Source organism: Myotis myotis, unplaced genomic scaffold (genome assembly GCF_014108235.1).
Source record: "Myotis myotis isolate mMyoMyo1 unplaced genomic scaffold, mMyoMyo1.p scaffold_m19_p_17, whole genome shotgun sequence".
NCBI classification, from domain to species: Eukaryota; Metazoa; Chordata; class Mammalia; order Chiroptera; family Vespertilionidae; genus Myotis; species Myotis myotis.
This window is the reverse complement of record NW_023416321.1, coordinates 31883913-31901202: the sequence shown is the minus strand read 5'-3', so window position 1 is coordinate 31901202 and position 17290 is coordinate 31883913. Positions and strand designations below refer to the sequence as shown.

The window sequence follows — 17290 nt, the reverse complement described above, 5'->3', positions numbered from 1 at the left end:
AATCAATAAAAATATATTTTTAAAAATGTATTTATCCTGATTACTGAGTTATTTTGATGTCCACCGAAGTATCAGTCACCTCCCCCTAGTTCCAACCCTGGTTGTCTGGGAGGAGTGGGGAGGAGGGGTCTAGTTACTGGGTCTGGAAAGCTAAGAGGTGATTTGATATCAGGGCAGTAGGGAGACAGCGGGAGTTCTTGAGCAAGGCCATTTGGGATTACAATAGTGTTTTAGGAATAGTCATCTGGCCCCAACGTGCCAGGTGGACTGGTAGGGAGGGGCATGGAAGGGAGATATTGGAATTTGTATACTAGGATCATGTGTTTCCAGCTTAGCAGCTAAAAAGGGAAAGAACTGGAGATAATAAGGTCACACTTTTTTTCACGATAGATGTGCCTCAAATACATTTGGTGGTGGAAGTGAAGGGACCCGCTTAATGGAAGAGTTAACAGCTCTCACTCACTTAAGGAGTACCTACTGTATACTAGAGCAGGGGTTGGCAAACCTTTACTATAAATGGCCAGACAATAAGTATTTGAGGCTTTGTGGGCCAATCTTTGTCCCAACTACTCAATGCTATTTGTTGTGTGAAAGCAGCTATAGGCAATATGTACATGAGTGAACATGGCCATGTTGCAATAAAACTTTATTTAAAAAACAGGCATCAGGTTTGATTTGACCGCTGGTGGTTGTAGTTTACTGGCCCCTGCTTTACGGCATTGTCATCTTCATGGTCAAGGCCAAGAGTTTAATTAGTAAGTGAAAAGAAAGCACAGAGGGAGTGCATTCAACATCCTACCGCACACATCCCTTCCAAACACATTCCAAAGGAGACAAAAGTTAGACATGTGCCCACATCTTACCACTGGGGGGTCTGGGAATGTAGTCTAGCCTTGTGCCAGGGAAGAGTTCAGTGGTCCATGAGGCTTTCCCATAGATTCCTCTAGGGGCAGTTTCAGAACCTTCATGGAAGGTATGTTCACATACTCAAAAAAGTTTGATGACTCCTTCAATATGGGTGAATCTGTTTAGGGCGGAAGAGAAAATGCTGAGTGTAGAAGGAATGATAGAATTAGGAAATCACTATTTTCCAACCACTAATGTAATAAATAATTGGGGCAAAGATCATCAATGGATGGCACTGGATAAAAGTTTGTTGAGGAGTAAGAGGTGGTCTCAAAATATCTCTCCATAGATTACGTATTAATAACAAAAAAAAGAGGCACCTTTACAATGGAAAGATCTGGCAATCACAGCCTTGATCAGATGACCAAACTCAGTATGACCAAAAGTGGGACAAACATTTACACCCCTGATCTGATGGGCCGTGAAGTAACCATATCACCTCTGTCACAGTCTTTTCAACCTGAATCTAACCACGAGGAAACAATCAGAAAAATCCAAATTGTCGTAGGACATCCTACATGACAGTTGGCCTTGCACGTTCAAAAGTGCCAAATGCCATGAATGAAAAGGCAGCCCTGGCCGGTGGCTCAGTTGGTTGGAGCACTGTCCCATGCACCAAAAGGTTATGGGTTTGATTCTGGGTCAGGGCACATATCCACGTTGCAGGTTTGATCCCCATTTGGGGCACTTACAGGAGACAACTGATCGATGTATCTCCCTGACACCTATGTTTCTCTCTTTCCCTTCCTCTCTCTAACGCAACATATCTTCGAGTGAGGAGTAAAAAAAAAAAAAAAAAAAAAAAAAATGCAGATACTCCTACATTAAAGGATGCTACTAAGGCATGATAACCAAATGCAAGACACAATTATGGCTATATCCTGAATTGAAAATAAACAGCTATAAATGTAATTTTGTCAACTGGAGAAATTTGAGTATGTCCTGTATATTAGGTAACATAGCCATTGTTAAATTTCTTAGATATGATAATGGGGCTGTAGATATGTAGGATAATGTCCTTGTTTTTAGCAGATACTTTGGGGTTAAAGTTTCATAATGTTTCAGCAAAAATTAAAAAGTATACATTTATACACATAAATATATATACATATATACATATTTATATATAGACAAAGCAATTTGGCAAATGTTTTAATGGTGAATCTAGGGGAAGAGTATATGGATTTTCATTATACTATTTCTTTCTGGGGAAGAGTATAAGGATTTTCATTATATTTCTTTCTGGGGAAGAGTATAAGGATTTTCATTATACTATTTCTTTCTACTTTTCAACAGGTTTGATGTCTTTTACAATAAAGAGTTTTTGGCCAAGCTTAACTGTCCTCAATAAACAAAATATGATTTTCTTCAAAAATGCCATCATTAATGTTTTTGTTTTTTAATGAAACTGGAAAATTTTCATTATTCCTTTTACCCTCAGGAAAAAAAACAGACAAGCTTTATATATAATTTTTAGATGACAATGTTTTCCAGAGGATGTTAAACTTTATTACAAAATCCTAAGGGGAATATATTAAAAAACTATTAGAACTAATCAAAGAGTTCAGTCAGGTTGTGGAATAAATATCAATATGCAAAAATTGATTGTATTTTTATATATTAGCAATGAACAATCTGAAACTGAAATTAAGAAAACAATTCCATAAAAAATAATTACTTGGGAATACATTTAAGAAAGAAAGTGCAAGACTTGTACCTGAAAACTACAAAACATTAAATGAAAGAAGAGATAAATAAATGGAGACATCCCATGTTCACAGATCAAAAGATTTAATATTGTTAAAATGGCAATATTCCCCAAATTTATCTACAGAGTCAATGCAGTTCCTATCAAAATCTCAGCTGGCCTTTTTGCGGAAAGTCTCTAAAATTCATGTGGAAATGCAAGGCACTAAGAAGAGCTAAAATAACCTTGAAAAAGAACAAAGTTGGGAGTACTTACATTTCCTGATTTCAAAACTTACTGCAAAACTACAGTAATCAAGACAGTGTAATAAGTGGCATAGATCAGTGGAAAAGAGTCCAGAAATAAACCCTTATATTTACAATCAATTCATTTTATGTCCTTAAATGTTTTTACTACTTAGAAAAGGGAGACTGAACATAAATTACGTATTGATACATCTTTCCAGTTCTGGGACAGTACAGTTTTATATATTTAAATTGTGGTAAAATATATATAAATTTATACCATTTTAAGTGTATAGTTTAGGGCAGGGGTGGGCAAACTTTTTGACTCGAGGGCCACATGGGTTCTTAAACTGTACCGGAGGGCCGGAACAAAAGCATGGATGGAGTGTTTGTGTGAACTAATATAAATTCAAAGTAAACATCATTATATAAAAGGGTACGGTCTTTTTTTTCAATAGTTTTATTCATTTCAAACTGGCCGCATCGGGCCGTAGTTTGCCCACGGCTGGTTTAGGGGCATTAAGTACATTTACATTGTTGGGCCCCATTACCACCATCCATCTCCAAAAAATTTTCATCTTTCCCAACTGAAATTCTGTACTTACAAACACTCCACTCCACTCCCCACCCCTGGAAACCACTATTATACTATTCATTACTGTCTATCTATGAATTTGGCTATTTTAGGTACTTCATATAAGTAGAATCATATAAGATTTGCTTTTTGTGTCTGCCTTATTTTAAATTTTATCCATGTATCATTTACCAGCATTTCCTTCCTTTTTGAGCCAGAAAAACAATCCATTGTATGTATATACATTTTGTTTATCTATTCACCCATCAATGGATATTTGGGTTGTTTCCATCTTTTGGTTACTGTGAATAATGCTGCTATGAACATTGGTGCACAAATATCTGTTTTGAGTCCTTGCTTTCAATTCTTTTATGTATAGATCTGGAAATGAAATTACTGGGTCAAAGGGTAATTCTAATTTTTTTGAGGAACCACCCTACTTTTCCACAGCGGCAGCACCATTTTACATGCTATTAGCAATGCACAAAGGTTCCAATTTCTCATTTTCGCCAATAACTTTTTGATAATTTTTAAATATTTCCCTTTAAACATGCTTTTATCAGAACTTTGTAGCTGCAGATTCCACCTAATTCTAATTATGGAAAAATGACCATATAAACTAATCAGAAAAATCTTCATTGGCAAATCAAGCAGTCAAACTGATTTATCTCCTGTTGAAAAGTCTTCATTCTTACACGTTTCCATTAAAGAAAAAACCCCACACACATCTTTTGAATCTTAATACAGTCAGAGCTGTGCCATGAATTTGTTTCCTGAGTGAAATAAAATACTGCCAGTCTCAATATATCCTCCTAATGCTCCTTGCTTTACGTTCAAAGGGTTCTCTCTCAGGATCAATGCATTATTTGACACTACTGAGATTAAAGAGGTGAGGTCTTCATAAACAAAAACCATTTCCAATTGTCCGTTTACTTGGCAACCAGAAAGGTTTTGCAGGCAGGGACGTTGCACAACAGTAACAGGTAAGATGTGTGAGAAGCATGTCCTTTTGTGAAGCAGGATGATGATTGACGGGAGGCGGAAAAGGACACCATGAGGAATGGGGATGGGGACGAAGTGGCTCTCAAGCCTGGCTGCACAAAACAAAACAAAACTAACACAGACTGATGCCTGACCCTGCCTCGAGTCTGACCTAATTTGGTTTGGGGTGCAGCCAGGCACTGGATTTCTGAAACTTCTCCAGGTGATTCTACCGAGTAGCAAAGTCAAGAACCCTTGGCTTTGGAGTAGGAAGAGAACCCAGGGTTGATCCTAGCCCAGGGAAGACATGTGACGATTAAGCAGAAGAAGCCTGTAAGGGAGCGTTGTGGCCCCCAAGAGGAGAAAAACAGTGTGTTACAGAAGCCAAGACTGCTTAAGAAAGGAGGTGGAGCCCTGGCCAGTGTGCTTAATGGTTAGAGCGTCGCCTGTGCACCCAAGGGTTTTTGGGTTCTTTTCCAGGTCAAGAGCATGTACCTGGGTTGCAGGTTTCATCCCAGGCCCCAGTTGGGGCACTTGCGGGAGGCATCCAATCGCTGTTTCTCTCTCTCTCCCCCCCTCCCTCCCTCTTCCACTCTCTCTAAAAGTCAATGTAAAAAATATCCTCAGCTGAGGATTAAAGAAATAAAAAAGAAAGGTAGAGAGTCAAATACTGCAGAGAAGACTCTAAAAGTATCCATCTACTAACATGATGTCTGGATGTTACTAGAGCACAGTAGGAAACAGCCCCCCAGCAGCTACCTTAAAAATTCATTCAAATTTCAGAGAGAGAGAGAGAGAGAGAGAGAGAGAAATACCAATGGGTTGCCTCCTGTACACACCCTGACCAGAGACTGAACCCAAAACCTTTTGGTGAACAAGAAGATGCTCCAACCAACTGAACCACCCAGCCAGGGTTCTATTTTTTTTTTTTAAATTTACTGATTTCAGGGTGTGGGGGGAGAGAAACATCAATTTGTTGTCTCATTTATACATTCTTTGGTTGATTCTTGTATGTGTCCTGATTAGGGATTGAACTTGAAACCATGGTGTACTGAGATGACGCTTACTAAGCTACTTGGCCAGGGCCTTGCATTTTATTCCTTGATTTTTATTTTAATATAAAATATTTAAATGAGATATCATAGGGAAAACAAAATGAAAATTCTAAACTTTATGAGCCATCACAAGAGATTATCTTCATCTTCTGGATTATTAAACTGCACAGAAAGTGCAGCTGGTAGAGCCCTAATTTATCTGTCCACACTGACTCCACTGGCTGTAGAAATTCCACATTTTTGCAGTTATCAACAATTTTAATTAAATAAGGCACAGATTCTTTGGTTAGTTGAGCAGGTTCCAGTGGAAACAGGTCAGTGTATCTTCTCTTTTATCTCTGAATAACTTTAGTTTCAAAGTGTTATACATGCAATTCATAATGCTTTCTTGTAAGTGATGAAAACTAGTTTTCTGGAAGCACTTAGTAGGTATTCATAAGTTTGTTGAATGAATAAAAACGTGTACTTGTATTTAGATGAGTTAGAACAATTGACTCATTTTATGTCAGAAAAAAAAATCCATTCATTTTGCTAAACCAAGAAAAGACAGAAGTACTTGCTAACTACAAACCTACAAGTGATGCTGCTTCATCTAGCCGCAGGAAAGTATTCTCAAGTTAGGCGGTCTGGTGTCAGGTTTTAATTACACCACCACCCAGGTGGGACCTCTTCCTAAGCTGGAAGTATCTTTGGGCTGCCAGGAGCAGGAAGCAGGAAGCAAAAGGGAGGAAATCAAATTCCCTCAGCAGTCCCCTTCATTCTGAGCGCTCCCCTTTTATGTAATACTAGAGGCCTGGTGCACAAAATTTGTGCACGGGTAAAGATCCCCTAGGCCTGGCCAGTGATCAGGGCCGATCGGGGCCTTCCGGCTGCTGACTGGGGCCTCCCTTCCCTCTGCGCCGCCCCTTGGTGGTCAGTGCATGTGATGGTGAGTGATTTAACTCCCAAGGGGACAATTTGCATATTAGGCTTTTATATATATAGATACTGGAGTTTGGTTTCACATGAAAATAGGGTTCCTTGCCGAAACCGGTTTGGCTCAGTGGATAGAGCGTCGGCCTGTGGACTGAAAGGTCCTAGGTTCGATTCCAGTCAAGGGCATGTACCTGGGTTGCAGGCACATCCCCAGTAGGAGATGTACAGGAGGCGGCTGATCGATGTTTCTCTCTCATCGATGTTTCTAACTCTCTTTTTCTCTCCCTTCCTCTCTGTAAAAAATCAATAAAATATATTTAAAAAAAGGAAAAAAAAAAAGAAAGAAAATAGGGTTCCTTGTTTAGAAAAAAAAGTTTAAAATCCACTGGATTATACTCTAAAGGTGTGGAAAGATTTTCAAGTTGTATATTTATTTATTCTTAAAGTATACTTTTATTGATTTCAGAGGGGATCAGAGTGGGATAGATAGAAATATCAATGATGAGAGAGAATAATTGATTGGCTGCCTCCTGCACACCCCACACTGGGGATCGAGCCCATAACCTGGGCATGTGCCCTGATCGGGTATCGAACCGTGACCTCAAAGTATTATACATGCAATTCATAATGCTTTGGAATGAGTCATTGTACAAGGTTGACGCTCAAACCCTGAGCCACACCGGCCAAGCTCAAGTTGTATATATTTAAATCACAATGTCTTTGATATTGGTTGAATTTTCAATATGGTTTTGGCAAGCTAATGCTTCTGGGAAGGTTTTTAAAAGCACATCTAATTTCCTCAAAGATCTAAGTGGAAATGTAAGTAGGAAGTGTCTCAAACTTTGCAAATTCAATAAGTAAGTGGTATTGAAGAGAAAACAAAAAAGAGGAACTGAAATAAACAGATGACACATTTTTTTCAAATGTCACATTTAATGTTTTCACCACTGTACTTCAAATCTACATTGTACAAAGTGACCAATAAGTGTGCCACGGTAATTGACCAACCTCTGAGATTGTACCTTTCACACCAGTGTCTTCTTGGGCTCTTTTGATACTAAACACGTTTCTCATTCAAGTGAATTGAAATGCTTCAGTTGGGTTGATTCTCAGGAGCCTCATAAAAAAAAACAAACAAAGATATTGCACCATCTTTGTTTAGTAATTCAATGTTTGTTTCTTTCACAGCAAATAATTACTTCATTGAAGTTAAAACTTCCAAACATAACTTATTAATAGTCTTCAAATTCAGCTCAGATCACTCAAGATGAAAATACTCTGCTAAATACAGATAACTTACAATAACTTTAACAGTTAATTGTCCATAACACACACCAAGGTTTTTCCTAGACCAATTTTAAGACGATCCATTAATATTTCTTGTACAGGTGAAAAACGATCTTCAGTTTTCTTCTCTTTTTATTTTTAATATAAAAGTTGGAAGGGACATTCAAGTTTCAAGTCTCCACATTGAACTTAAAAAAAAAAAAATAGTCATCATCAGCATGTGGAGGTAAACAAGCCAAGTTGTATAACTCCAGGAGGTAGAGGCCTTCAATTTGTATTCATATATACATATGCACAGAAGAATTCAGTGTTCCAACAGAAAAAAGAATTTGTCAAAAAGTAATAAGTTATTTACTACTGTGACATTTCAAGACTCCCACAGCTTTGCCTAAGGACACAAACACATTTGACATAATTCCCTATGTGCCTTTTTTTTTTTGTGGCTTTAAATTTCTTTAAAATTTGTTTTTGTCTTTTATTTTTATCTGTTTTTATTGTCCAGTGCAGGAAAAGTCTCACAAAATTTCACAGACCTAAAATGTGCAAGCTAGTTCTCTCTCTATACAGCAATGTTGGAATTCTTTTGAAATTAGCCCAGAAATGAATTATTTACACACATGAAAGATGCATGCTTGGGGGTTCTTTTATGTAAGAAAGAGCAGAAAAACTTCTAATAAAAATAGATTAAATATATATATATATATTTATACTGGGTAAGGAAAACAGAAGTTTAGTCTCTCCTAGTCACAAACTCATTCTTTCTACCCACAACATTGGATTTTAGACAGCACACATCACCGTCACGGCTCTAATGAGAAGCTAATTATAGGGCTTGATCATTAGGTGGCATGCCCCACCCCCCTCCCCCCAGGTGCGGCCACGATCAGCTCACGTGGCTCCATGATTGGTCACAGGCAAGGTTTCTAGATTCTTTCATTTTAGAAAACCCTTAATTTTCAGGAATGGCTCAAATATCAAAATGTATGACTGTCCTGTGTGTGTGTGTGTGTGTGTGTGTGTGAACAATCCCACTTCATTTTAAAAAAAGAAAAACAAAACAAAACAAAAACGCAAAACCCCAAACTTCCAAATTTGGTTCAATTCTCATTTGTTCTGAGGTGAGCCATAACAGCTGCACTAAATTCATAAAACATGTGCAACTCTGGGTAAAATATTTTTCTTCTAAAAGCACAACCACTTTACAAGATTAAAAGTCTAGTAACATTTCTAAATATTATTCATATCATACAAGTAGTGGTTGTTAATTTAAAACTTCATTAGTAAAATTACAGTACAAGCATGATTAACCTCCAGAATTGCAAATCCCAGACTCCAGTGGAAAGCTACATTACATCTTCAGTAGTACATTATCTTCCACCGTCACTCCCACACCAGAGGAGATGGGGGCATCTCAGATGGCTGGGCAACAGTGGAACTAGAAAAAAAAGGAGACATGGTGAAAACACTTGTAACACCACAAAGGGCAATTCGCTGTTGCCTCTTTTCTTCTCTGCCTTTAAAAAAAAAACCTGTAAAGTCCAGTTATGGATTTTGATTGGTTTCTGTTAACTTCTGTAAATTGCATCTGTTCCAAATTGTTTGCTTAAGGATCTATGTTTAGTGAGGCAATATGGTACAGTGGCTAATACACAGCCTTGGAAACAATGTCATTTACTAGTTGTGTGACACAGAGCAGATTCCTTCATCTTTCCTCTTGGAGAGGGATAATGCTTTTGTTTTTTTTATTGTTAATCCTCACCCGAGGATCATTTAGATGAAGGGAGGGGGAAGAGACACACAGAGAGAAACATTAACGTGAGAGACACATCAATTGGTTGCTTCCTGCATTCACCCCGACCACAGCCGGGGATTGAGCCTGCAACCAAGGTACACACCTTGACTAGAATCAAACCCAGGACCCTTCAGTCTGTGGGCCGAAGCTCTATCCACTGAGCCAAACCAGCTAGGGCAGGGAATGCTATTGTGATGAATAAATGAGATAATGTATGTAAAGTGCTTTCCATAGTGCCTACTTCATAATATAAAGTAAATGGTATTATAAATAGTAATGCTTATAATCAATTAGAAAAATAACCTTAAACGATGCAGAATTATCCATCTGAAAGTAACCTCCCAAAATACAGTGACTTTAAGTGGGAACCTGTTTTTTATTGTTGTTAATCCTCACCCGAGTATTAACACTGATTTTTGGAGAGTGGAAGGGAGGGGAAGAAACAGAGAGAGAAACATCAATGTGAGAGAGACACATTGATTGGTTGCCTCTGGGACACACCCTGACCTGGATGGAGCCTGCAACTGAGGCACATGCCCTTGACCAGAATCAAACCCGTGACCCTTCAGTCCATGGGCCGACACTCTAACCGCTTAGCAACAGGGTAGGGCTTTTTTTGTTGCTGTTGTTAATCCTCACCTGAGGATATTTTTCCCCATTGATTTTTAAAGGGAGTGAGAGGGAGGGGGAGAAACAGAGAGAGAAACATGTAAGTGAGAGAGACACATCCATCGAAGTGGGGACCTACTTTGAATGAGCCTCATAAGCTTTCTTTATCAAGTATTAACTGAGTAGTAATGGATAATCATTTAGCATTTGTTATCCATTGATTTGTTTTATCAGTTATTTCATATGTCTGTCTAATGTTGCCAACCAGATTATAAACATAATCTTCTCTGGGGCCCAGAATAATGAATAACTTGCACCTGGAAAGGTACTGGGTCACTGACTGTTAGGGGGGAAAAACTAAAACAAGGTAATTTTAAACAACAGAGAAGTAAAAATGCAACTTAATCCTTTCTTTCTAACAACATATACATGGAATAATTCTAAACAAAAAAATCTTGACTTTGATTCAATAAATTAAACCAACTTCAATACCTTGTTAAGACCAATTAAAACAGAAATGAGGGGAAGGGAAAGAGAATCATAGAGAAGAGGGAACAGAAGAGGGAGAAAGGCAGGCGGGGAAGAAAGGAGATAGAGTGTGGCCTCTCAGATCCAAACCGCCCCCCTTCTTTGTGCTCCTTTGTGATACGGGAGCCAGATGCCGTTCTCACATTTCTGCTCGGCCACCTGCTTGATGCTAGCCTTTGTCGACAGAGGGTGCTGGAGAGGCACCGCACGGCCATAGCATTAGGAAGCAGCTGCCCTTCCCGGTCTGGTGTGCCTTTTTATTTTGTTTTACTTCTTTATTTTAATATGAAAGGCCCAGCTGTGGTCCACCAAACACTCCAGCAAGTGGCTCTGCAGCCCAACAGGCCTCTTTGATGGATGAGTTCTGCCCCCGCGTTTGGAAAGTTTCTTCACTACCCCCATGGGTGTGTCTCTGTGGCAGCCATATCACCTCCAAATCTTATTAGCTTTGGGTGAAGGGACCTCCTCTAAGGTCTTAATTTCTTCCGTGTTCACTCTTTCCCTAGTTAATGCTTTTAGTTATTGAATTTTATGGGGTGTGGTTTCTTTCTCATGTCTGGGCCTTGATTGGTACAGTCAGTCAGGGAAAGAGAGACTGAGAAGGCAAGGACAAAGAGAATGAGGCTTCTAGGTTCCAACGTAGGTTTCTAGCTCTTGAACCAACAAGCCTACTGGACACACCCGCAGTGCATCTATAAAAATAAATGTTCTTGCTGCACTTATTCCGAAGGTGCTGGGATGGCAGCGGGGAGCCCGGTGACCATGCCTAACTCCAGGACAATGGCCACCACACTGTTGCTGCAGGAGATCCTCATGTACATGACCAGGCAGCACAATGGTCATTTGGGGGAAAAACTACCAAAGCAACCAGTGAGTTGGCATCAGTGTAAAAACTTAATGCTAACATTTTAATATGCTTTTGACTAAAGCCAAAGTTCGTAACAGAAACTTTCTGTTGGACCTTTTATCTATGTTACTGAATTAAAATAAAAACAGAAATATGCTGAATAACAAAATCACAACGGCCTCCTAATACTAACAAGAAAGTCAGAATGACATTCACATAGTTACCTAATAAAGCTCTTAAAAGCAGCGGACTGAGGGTTGATGCAGAGAGGCACTCTGTTTCCTTTCTGCTGTTCCAGAATGAACTGGTGGATAATTTCTGTGGAGAAAACAAACACACAGGCATGCCAATCTGCAGGTCTGGGAGCGGCGGGTTCTCAGCTAACGCTAGCCAGCGTCAGAACAGCATTTCCTGCTGGTTTAGTTAAATCAGACACACATCATCTGTCAGGCAGACTCTAGCAGAACTTTCCTGAAACCAAATGACAGGTGCTGCTAAACACAGGCAAAACCCCCCAAAGCGCCTCACTCAGGGCGAAAATCCCATCCGTGGGAGGAGTAAAATGGTCTATAAATTTGAGAGTTGACACCACAGGGTTTGGCATATGAGTGAACTCTTCTAAATTGCTGGTAATTACCATCTGATTGAAAATCACTTAAAATATCTTGATGGTTAGGTACAGTTTTGGGCTGGTTTCTTTGGGAACTGCTCTCTCCTCTAAAATGCCCTATAGCAGACACTCAAATCATTCAGAATGTTGGATATCATAACCCCCCACCCCATCCCAAAAGGAGGTGGTGTCAGGAAATTTTACGAGTAGACTAGCAGAAATTTCCTTCTTTTGTCATCATCCATGGAATGATCCCTCAGTGGATGTTTATCTTTTTTAAAACTTTGCATGTTATACATCTAATATGTTCCATTCAATTAATTACACTCAATGAATACATATTAAATAGATTGAGTCACACTCATCAAGTTAGTTTTGAAAACAAAATATTCCTCTGCCTGTCCTTCTCCTGGATGTAGTACTAACTGGGCGTTTTTATAACATACACAGCATTCATGGTACATGACTTGAATAGAGTTGTACGCGAGCCTGTAAAATAAACCTATGAGATCTCAGCTCTTCTGGGCCATGTAATGAAAAACGTTACTAGTGATCCTGCCAGGCCGAAGGCCAAAAAAGGTACTCACCTTTAACCTGTCGAACAGAACTGAGGTTCTTCTCAAAAGTGTCATCAAATTTGGGGTTGGTGACAGGCTCAAAGTCACTGGTATAAACTCTTCCAGTAGAGGTGGAAAAGCAACATTTACACATACACGTGTGATATCGTAGTCGCCCTTCATCTAGGTAGGGGTGGGCTAAGGCATCCTTAGCGGATATTCTTTTGGACTGAAATCAAATTTAGAGACCAGCACATCAACACTACAGATAAATATGACTGTCCACACAGGGTCTTTCTCAAGGCACAGTAACTGCTTATACTTTATGGTACATCCTATGTAAAGAGGGATAACTGAAGTCAGAGTGGGTAATGCAGCAGTTGAGGGAGTATGAAGTGACTTTCTGCTAAGATCCCAAAGAATTCCTACCTCAAAATAAATGTACACAGTTACAAATATCATGACATTTAAATATGTAATGCTTTGGAGGGGAATTTACATTTTATTTTTATTTTTTTTAAATACAATTTTATTGATTTCAGAGAGGAAGGGAGAGGGAGAAAAATCAATAATGAGAGAGAATCACTGATTGTCTGCCTCCTGCACGCCCCACACTAGGGACCGAGCCTGCAACCCTGGCATGTGCCCTTGACCAGAATCGAAAATGGGACCCTTCAGTCCACAGGTGGACGCTTGATCCACTGAGCCAAACCAGCTAGGGCAGACGTTTACATTTTAAATAGCAGTTATATTTTCTAAACATGTCTCAGCATCTAGAAGAGATGTGATCACAGTGGCAATTTTACAAAGCTGCTTGAAACTTTAATTCTCTCAGAATGCCAAGTCAACATAGGATATCTGAAGCTGCTGGAGTTAGGCAGCAGGTAACAGCCTGAATGCCATGTTTTAATATCCAGCTCACTCTGAATATCAGCAGCCTGTTGTTTCCTGACACTTCAGATCAGAATATGTAATATACTAGTTTCAGGTTGATAAACCATACACTTTTAAACTCATTTCTCCCTTAAAAAAAAGTCCTTGCTTTGAGCTCAGTGGACATACAAGTACTACTGTGTGAGAGAAAGTGAATTTTAAAGGATTTAAGGACAGGCTCAGGAGCAGAGAACAGAATAAAAACTGACACTCTGCCCTACTTGCAATATGATCAAGCACTTCACATAACATGATTAACCGCCCCCCCACCCCCCCGCAAAAAAAACCACATTTTGCACTTAAACCAAACAACAATAAAAAACAAACAAAAAACACCAGATCATCCTGATTGGTTCTGGTTCCCCAGATAATGAAATGCTAACTATTTCCCATAAACCCAGATTCCCCCAAAACATTTTAATCTCTGTTTTTTTGCTGGGCTGAAGCTAAAAGGCATGCCATGCCCTTCCAGGAGACGATCATCGCAAATGAAAGCTGCTGTCTCTCCACCACGAGCAGACACATGTAAACGTGACAACCTTGGCTTTGCTCCTGTTGTTTTGTACTTGGTGACCCAGCTGAACTGATTCACTGGTACTTTTAGCAAGTAAACTTTTTCTCTTTGTAAATAAATCCAGCTATTCCTGGAGGTTGCATGGGATAAAGGTCCACTGTCAGGCCTGGCTGACATGGCTCAGTGGTTGAGCATCAACCTATGAACAAGGACATGGCTGGTTTGATTCCCAGTCAGGGCACATGCCCGGGTTTCAGGCTTAATCCCCAATGTGAAGCGTGCAGGAGGCAGCCAATTAATGATTCTCTCTCATCACTGATGTTTCTCTCTCTCTCTCCCTTCCTCTCTAAAAGCAATAAAAACATATTTAAAAAAAGAAAATCTACTGTCCGAATCTAAAGAAACTAGCTGGCCGACAGTACACCTTTCCCGAGACAGGGCCCTTCAACCCGTGTCTCTGGCCAGTCTCACATATGGATTGAGCTCTTCAGCGTTTGCTCACTAAATCTGGTTGTTGGCCAAGTCTATTTCTGTTTCTGATTGAAACGAGTGATTATGTCCACACTGGTGACCACTATGATTGAATCTGGGTTTTAATTTTACCATCTGACCATTAAGTCACTTCTGTCAGGTGGCAGATGTCAGAAATTGGGTTCCTATGAGCTGCCACCAGTAGCTGGAGTCTGGCTTCCCTATTGGTCTTTGTGTTTTGTTTTGTTTTTTTTTTGTTGTTTTTTTTATAGGTTTTTATTGATTTTAGAGAGAGAGGAAGGGAGAGGAAGAGAACCATCGATCGACTGCTTCCTGTATATGCCTCAACTGGGGATCGCACTCACAACCTGGGAGTGTGTCCTGACTGGGAATGGAACCTGAGACCATTGGGTACATACGACAAAACTCCAACCAACTGAGCAACATTGACCACGGCTCCTTTTTTTCTTATATTTGCCTAAAGGCTCCTGCTACAAACTAAAGATCAGGAATGGAGCATTCCTTAAGAAATATCACAAGGACCTCAGTAAAGGATGCTATCAGATGGTACTCTGACCATTGTTTTCATGGTATGAATTCATGAGTGTAACTGATATCCCCACAGACACCACTGCTGAGACTGAACCAGGTAACTGAGCCAGGATTTCCAGGAATGTTTCAGTCCAGGAGCAGACACATGGCAATAGACTGCTTAGCCCAGTGGTTCTCAACCTTGGCTGCACATTAGAATCACCTGGGAATCTTTTAAAAATCTTTTTTGTTATGGGGTGAGACCACAACATTTGTAACAAAGAAACAGAATTTCCGGAGGATGAGGCCCAGAAATCAGGATTTTAAAAAGATTCCCAGGTGATTCTAATGTGCAGCCAAGGTTGAGAACCACTGGCTTAGCCCAATAGTAACAATAATTAATTACTGCAACTAAATAGGCTAAATAAACTGATTTAATTATGGTTAGTGTTCTATTTTTAATGGATATTTAAAAAACCCTCATTTCTTTCTTTTTAATGTAAGGCCAAACCTAAATTCAACAGGTTAAAAACAGAATAAAACATTCTTTAAAAATGATATCTACTTTTAATGTCTATTATAAATTAATAAAGCATCAGGCCAATTTAAAAATAAGAATTCTGGCTGAAACCGGTTTGGCTCAGTGGATAGAGCGTCGGCCTGCGGACTGAAGGGTCCCAGGTTCGATTCCGGTCAAGGGCATGTACCTTGGTTGCGGGCATATCCCCAGTAGGAGATGTGCAGGAGGCAGCTGATCAATGTTTCTCTCTCATAGATGTTTCTAGCTCTCTATCTCTCTCCCTTCCTCTCTGTAAAAAATCAATAAAACATATTAAAAAAAAAATGGGAACCTATTTTTTTTAAAAAAATAAGAATTCTGTAAAAAAAACAACACATTTATTGGTTGGACTTGTTCTACAAGAAATGATAAAAAATGGTTAAATATTATGCAGTGATCCTTAACTTGCCAAATAAATTCCTTTATTTTTTTAATGACTGTATAGTTATTTACTTAGGTTCAATAAGAATCTGTTCTCTTTACCAGATAAATCTTACCTCCCTCTTATAAAGATAATTAATTGTAAATATGATATCAAAAGTTTCATTTACTGCCCTAGCTTTTTTGGCTCAGTGGATAAAGTGTTGGCCTGTGGACTGAAGGGTCCCAGGTTCGATTCTAGTCAAGGGCACATGCTCAGATTGCAGGCTTGATCCCCAGTCGGGGCTCTGCAGGAGGCAGCTGATAATGATTCTCTCTCATCACTGATGCTTCGATCTCTCTCTTCCTTTCTGAAATCAATAAAAAAAAAGTTTCATTTATTTAGGTGTGACAATCCCACTATTGAGGAATAAGGACTACCTTTCACATAGAACTGATGTCTAACAGGCCTCCCAGGATAATATGTGTGGTATCTGCTCTACAGCTTACGACCCTCCAGCCTTAAGGTTGTAAAGTCTGTGAGTTCGGGCAGGTCAGGAGCCTTAATAAACATGGGCTCCCTGAGAAAGAGGATACCTTACAGATATAAGTACTGCAGGGAAAACCTAGTACAGGTGAATCACATGGTTTTTGGTTCCTAATCTAAATAGAACTAATAAAGAACACATGATATTTCTGACACATAAAAGGAAATTTTAACCTCGGGCCTTTATAATCTTCTATGGGCAGCAGAAATTACCTCTGAAGCTAGAAGTTAATGTGGCTCTAGTTTTGTTAACCATACAAAGGGTCTTTATGTATTACTCAACATCTCCTGTTAGCTATATAGATAGACTTGCCAAATAAAACAAAATACCAAACTAATGACACTAAATCACTAGCTCACTGAGCAAGTTATGTGGTTGGAATGGTCCTTAATGGCAGGAACTTGACCACAAGGAGGGACTGTGGAATTGAGATCGGCCACTTTGTCCTGCTTCCGTATTACTAAGTAGCTCACAAAGTAATAAAGTAAACAAACAAAAGGAAAACTAACAAACAAACACCAAACAAATAAAAATCCACTATGCACCCTGAGATGTAACAAAAATAACTTGGTCACTGATTGGCTCTGGTCCCCAAATAATAAAACCTTGACTGTTTCTCACAAACCTGGACTCTAACAAAACATTTTTATCCCTAATCTTTGTTATGCTGATGTCTCAAGATAGCTCTGGCCTTTGTGGATTTGATCCTCATGTGAGATAACTGCTATTTTCTCATCACAAACAGACTAATGTAAACGTAGAAACTGTTAATTTTGTGGGC

At 39.3% G+C, this 17290-nt stretch overlaps 1 protein-coding gene across 4 annotated transcripts in view; it reads right to left on the bottom strand.

Annotated features, from left to right (window-relative positions):
* Positions 1-646: 646 nt before the first annotated feature.
* The window catches only part of NLK (nemo like kinase), a 146717-nt gene continuing 130073 nt past the window's right edge, over positions 647-17290 (bottom strand). The window contains exons 9-12 of one of the 4 annotated variants that reach the window (XR_004972880.1): positions 12624-12822; positions 11651-11744; positions 8959-9085; positions 7277-7838 (exon numbers count right to left, since the gene is read on the bottom strand). Coding sequence is in view for 2 of the 4 variants with exons in the window: in XM_036340672.1 (XP_036196565.1) it covers positions 9031-9085; positions 11651-11744; positions 12624-12822 (348 nt within the window). In the remaining 2 variants the exon portion in view is untranslated. Of the gene's footprint in view, positions 1025-7276; positions 9086-11650; positions 11745-12623; positions 12823-17290 lie in introns of those variants that run through there. The other 3 variants (XR_004972881.1, XM_036340673.1, XM_036340672.1) reach the window with 3 other exon arrangements.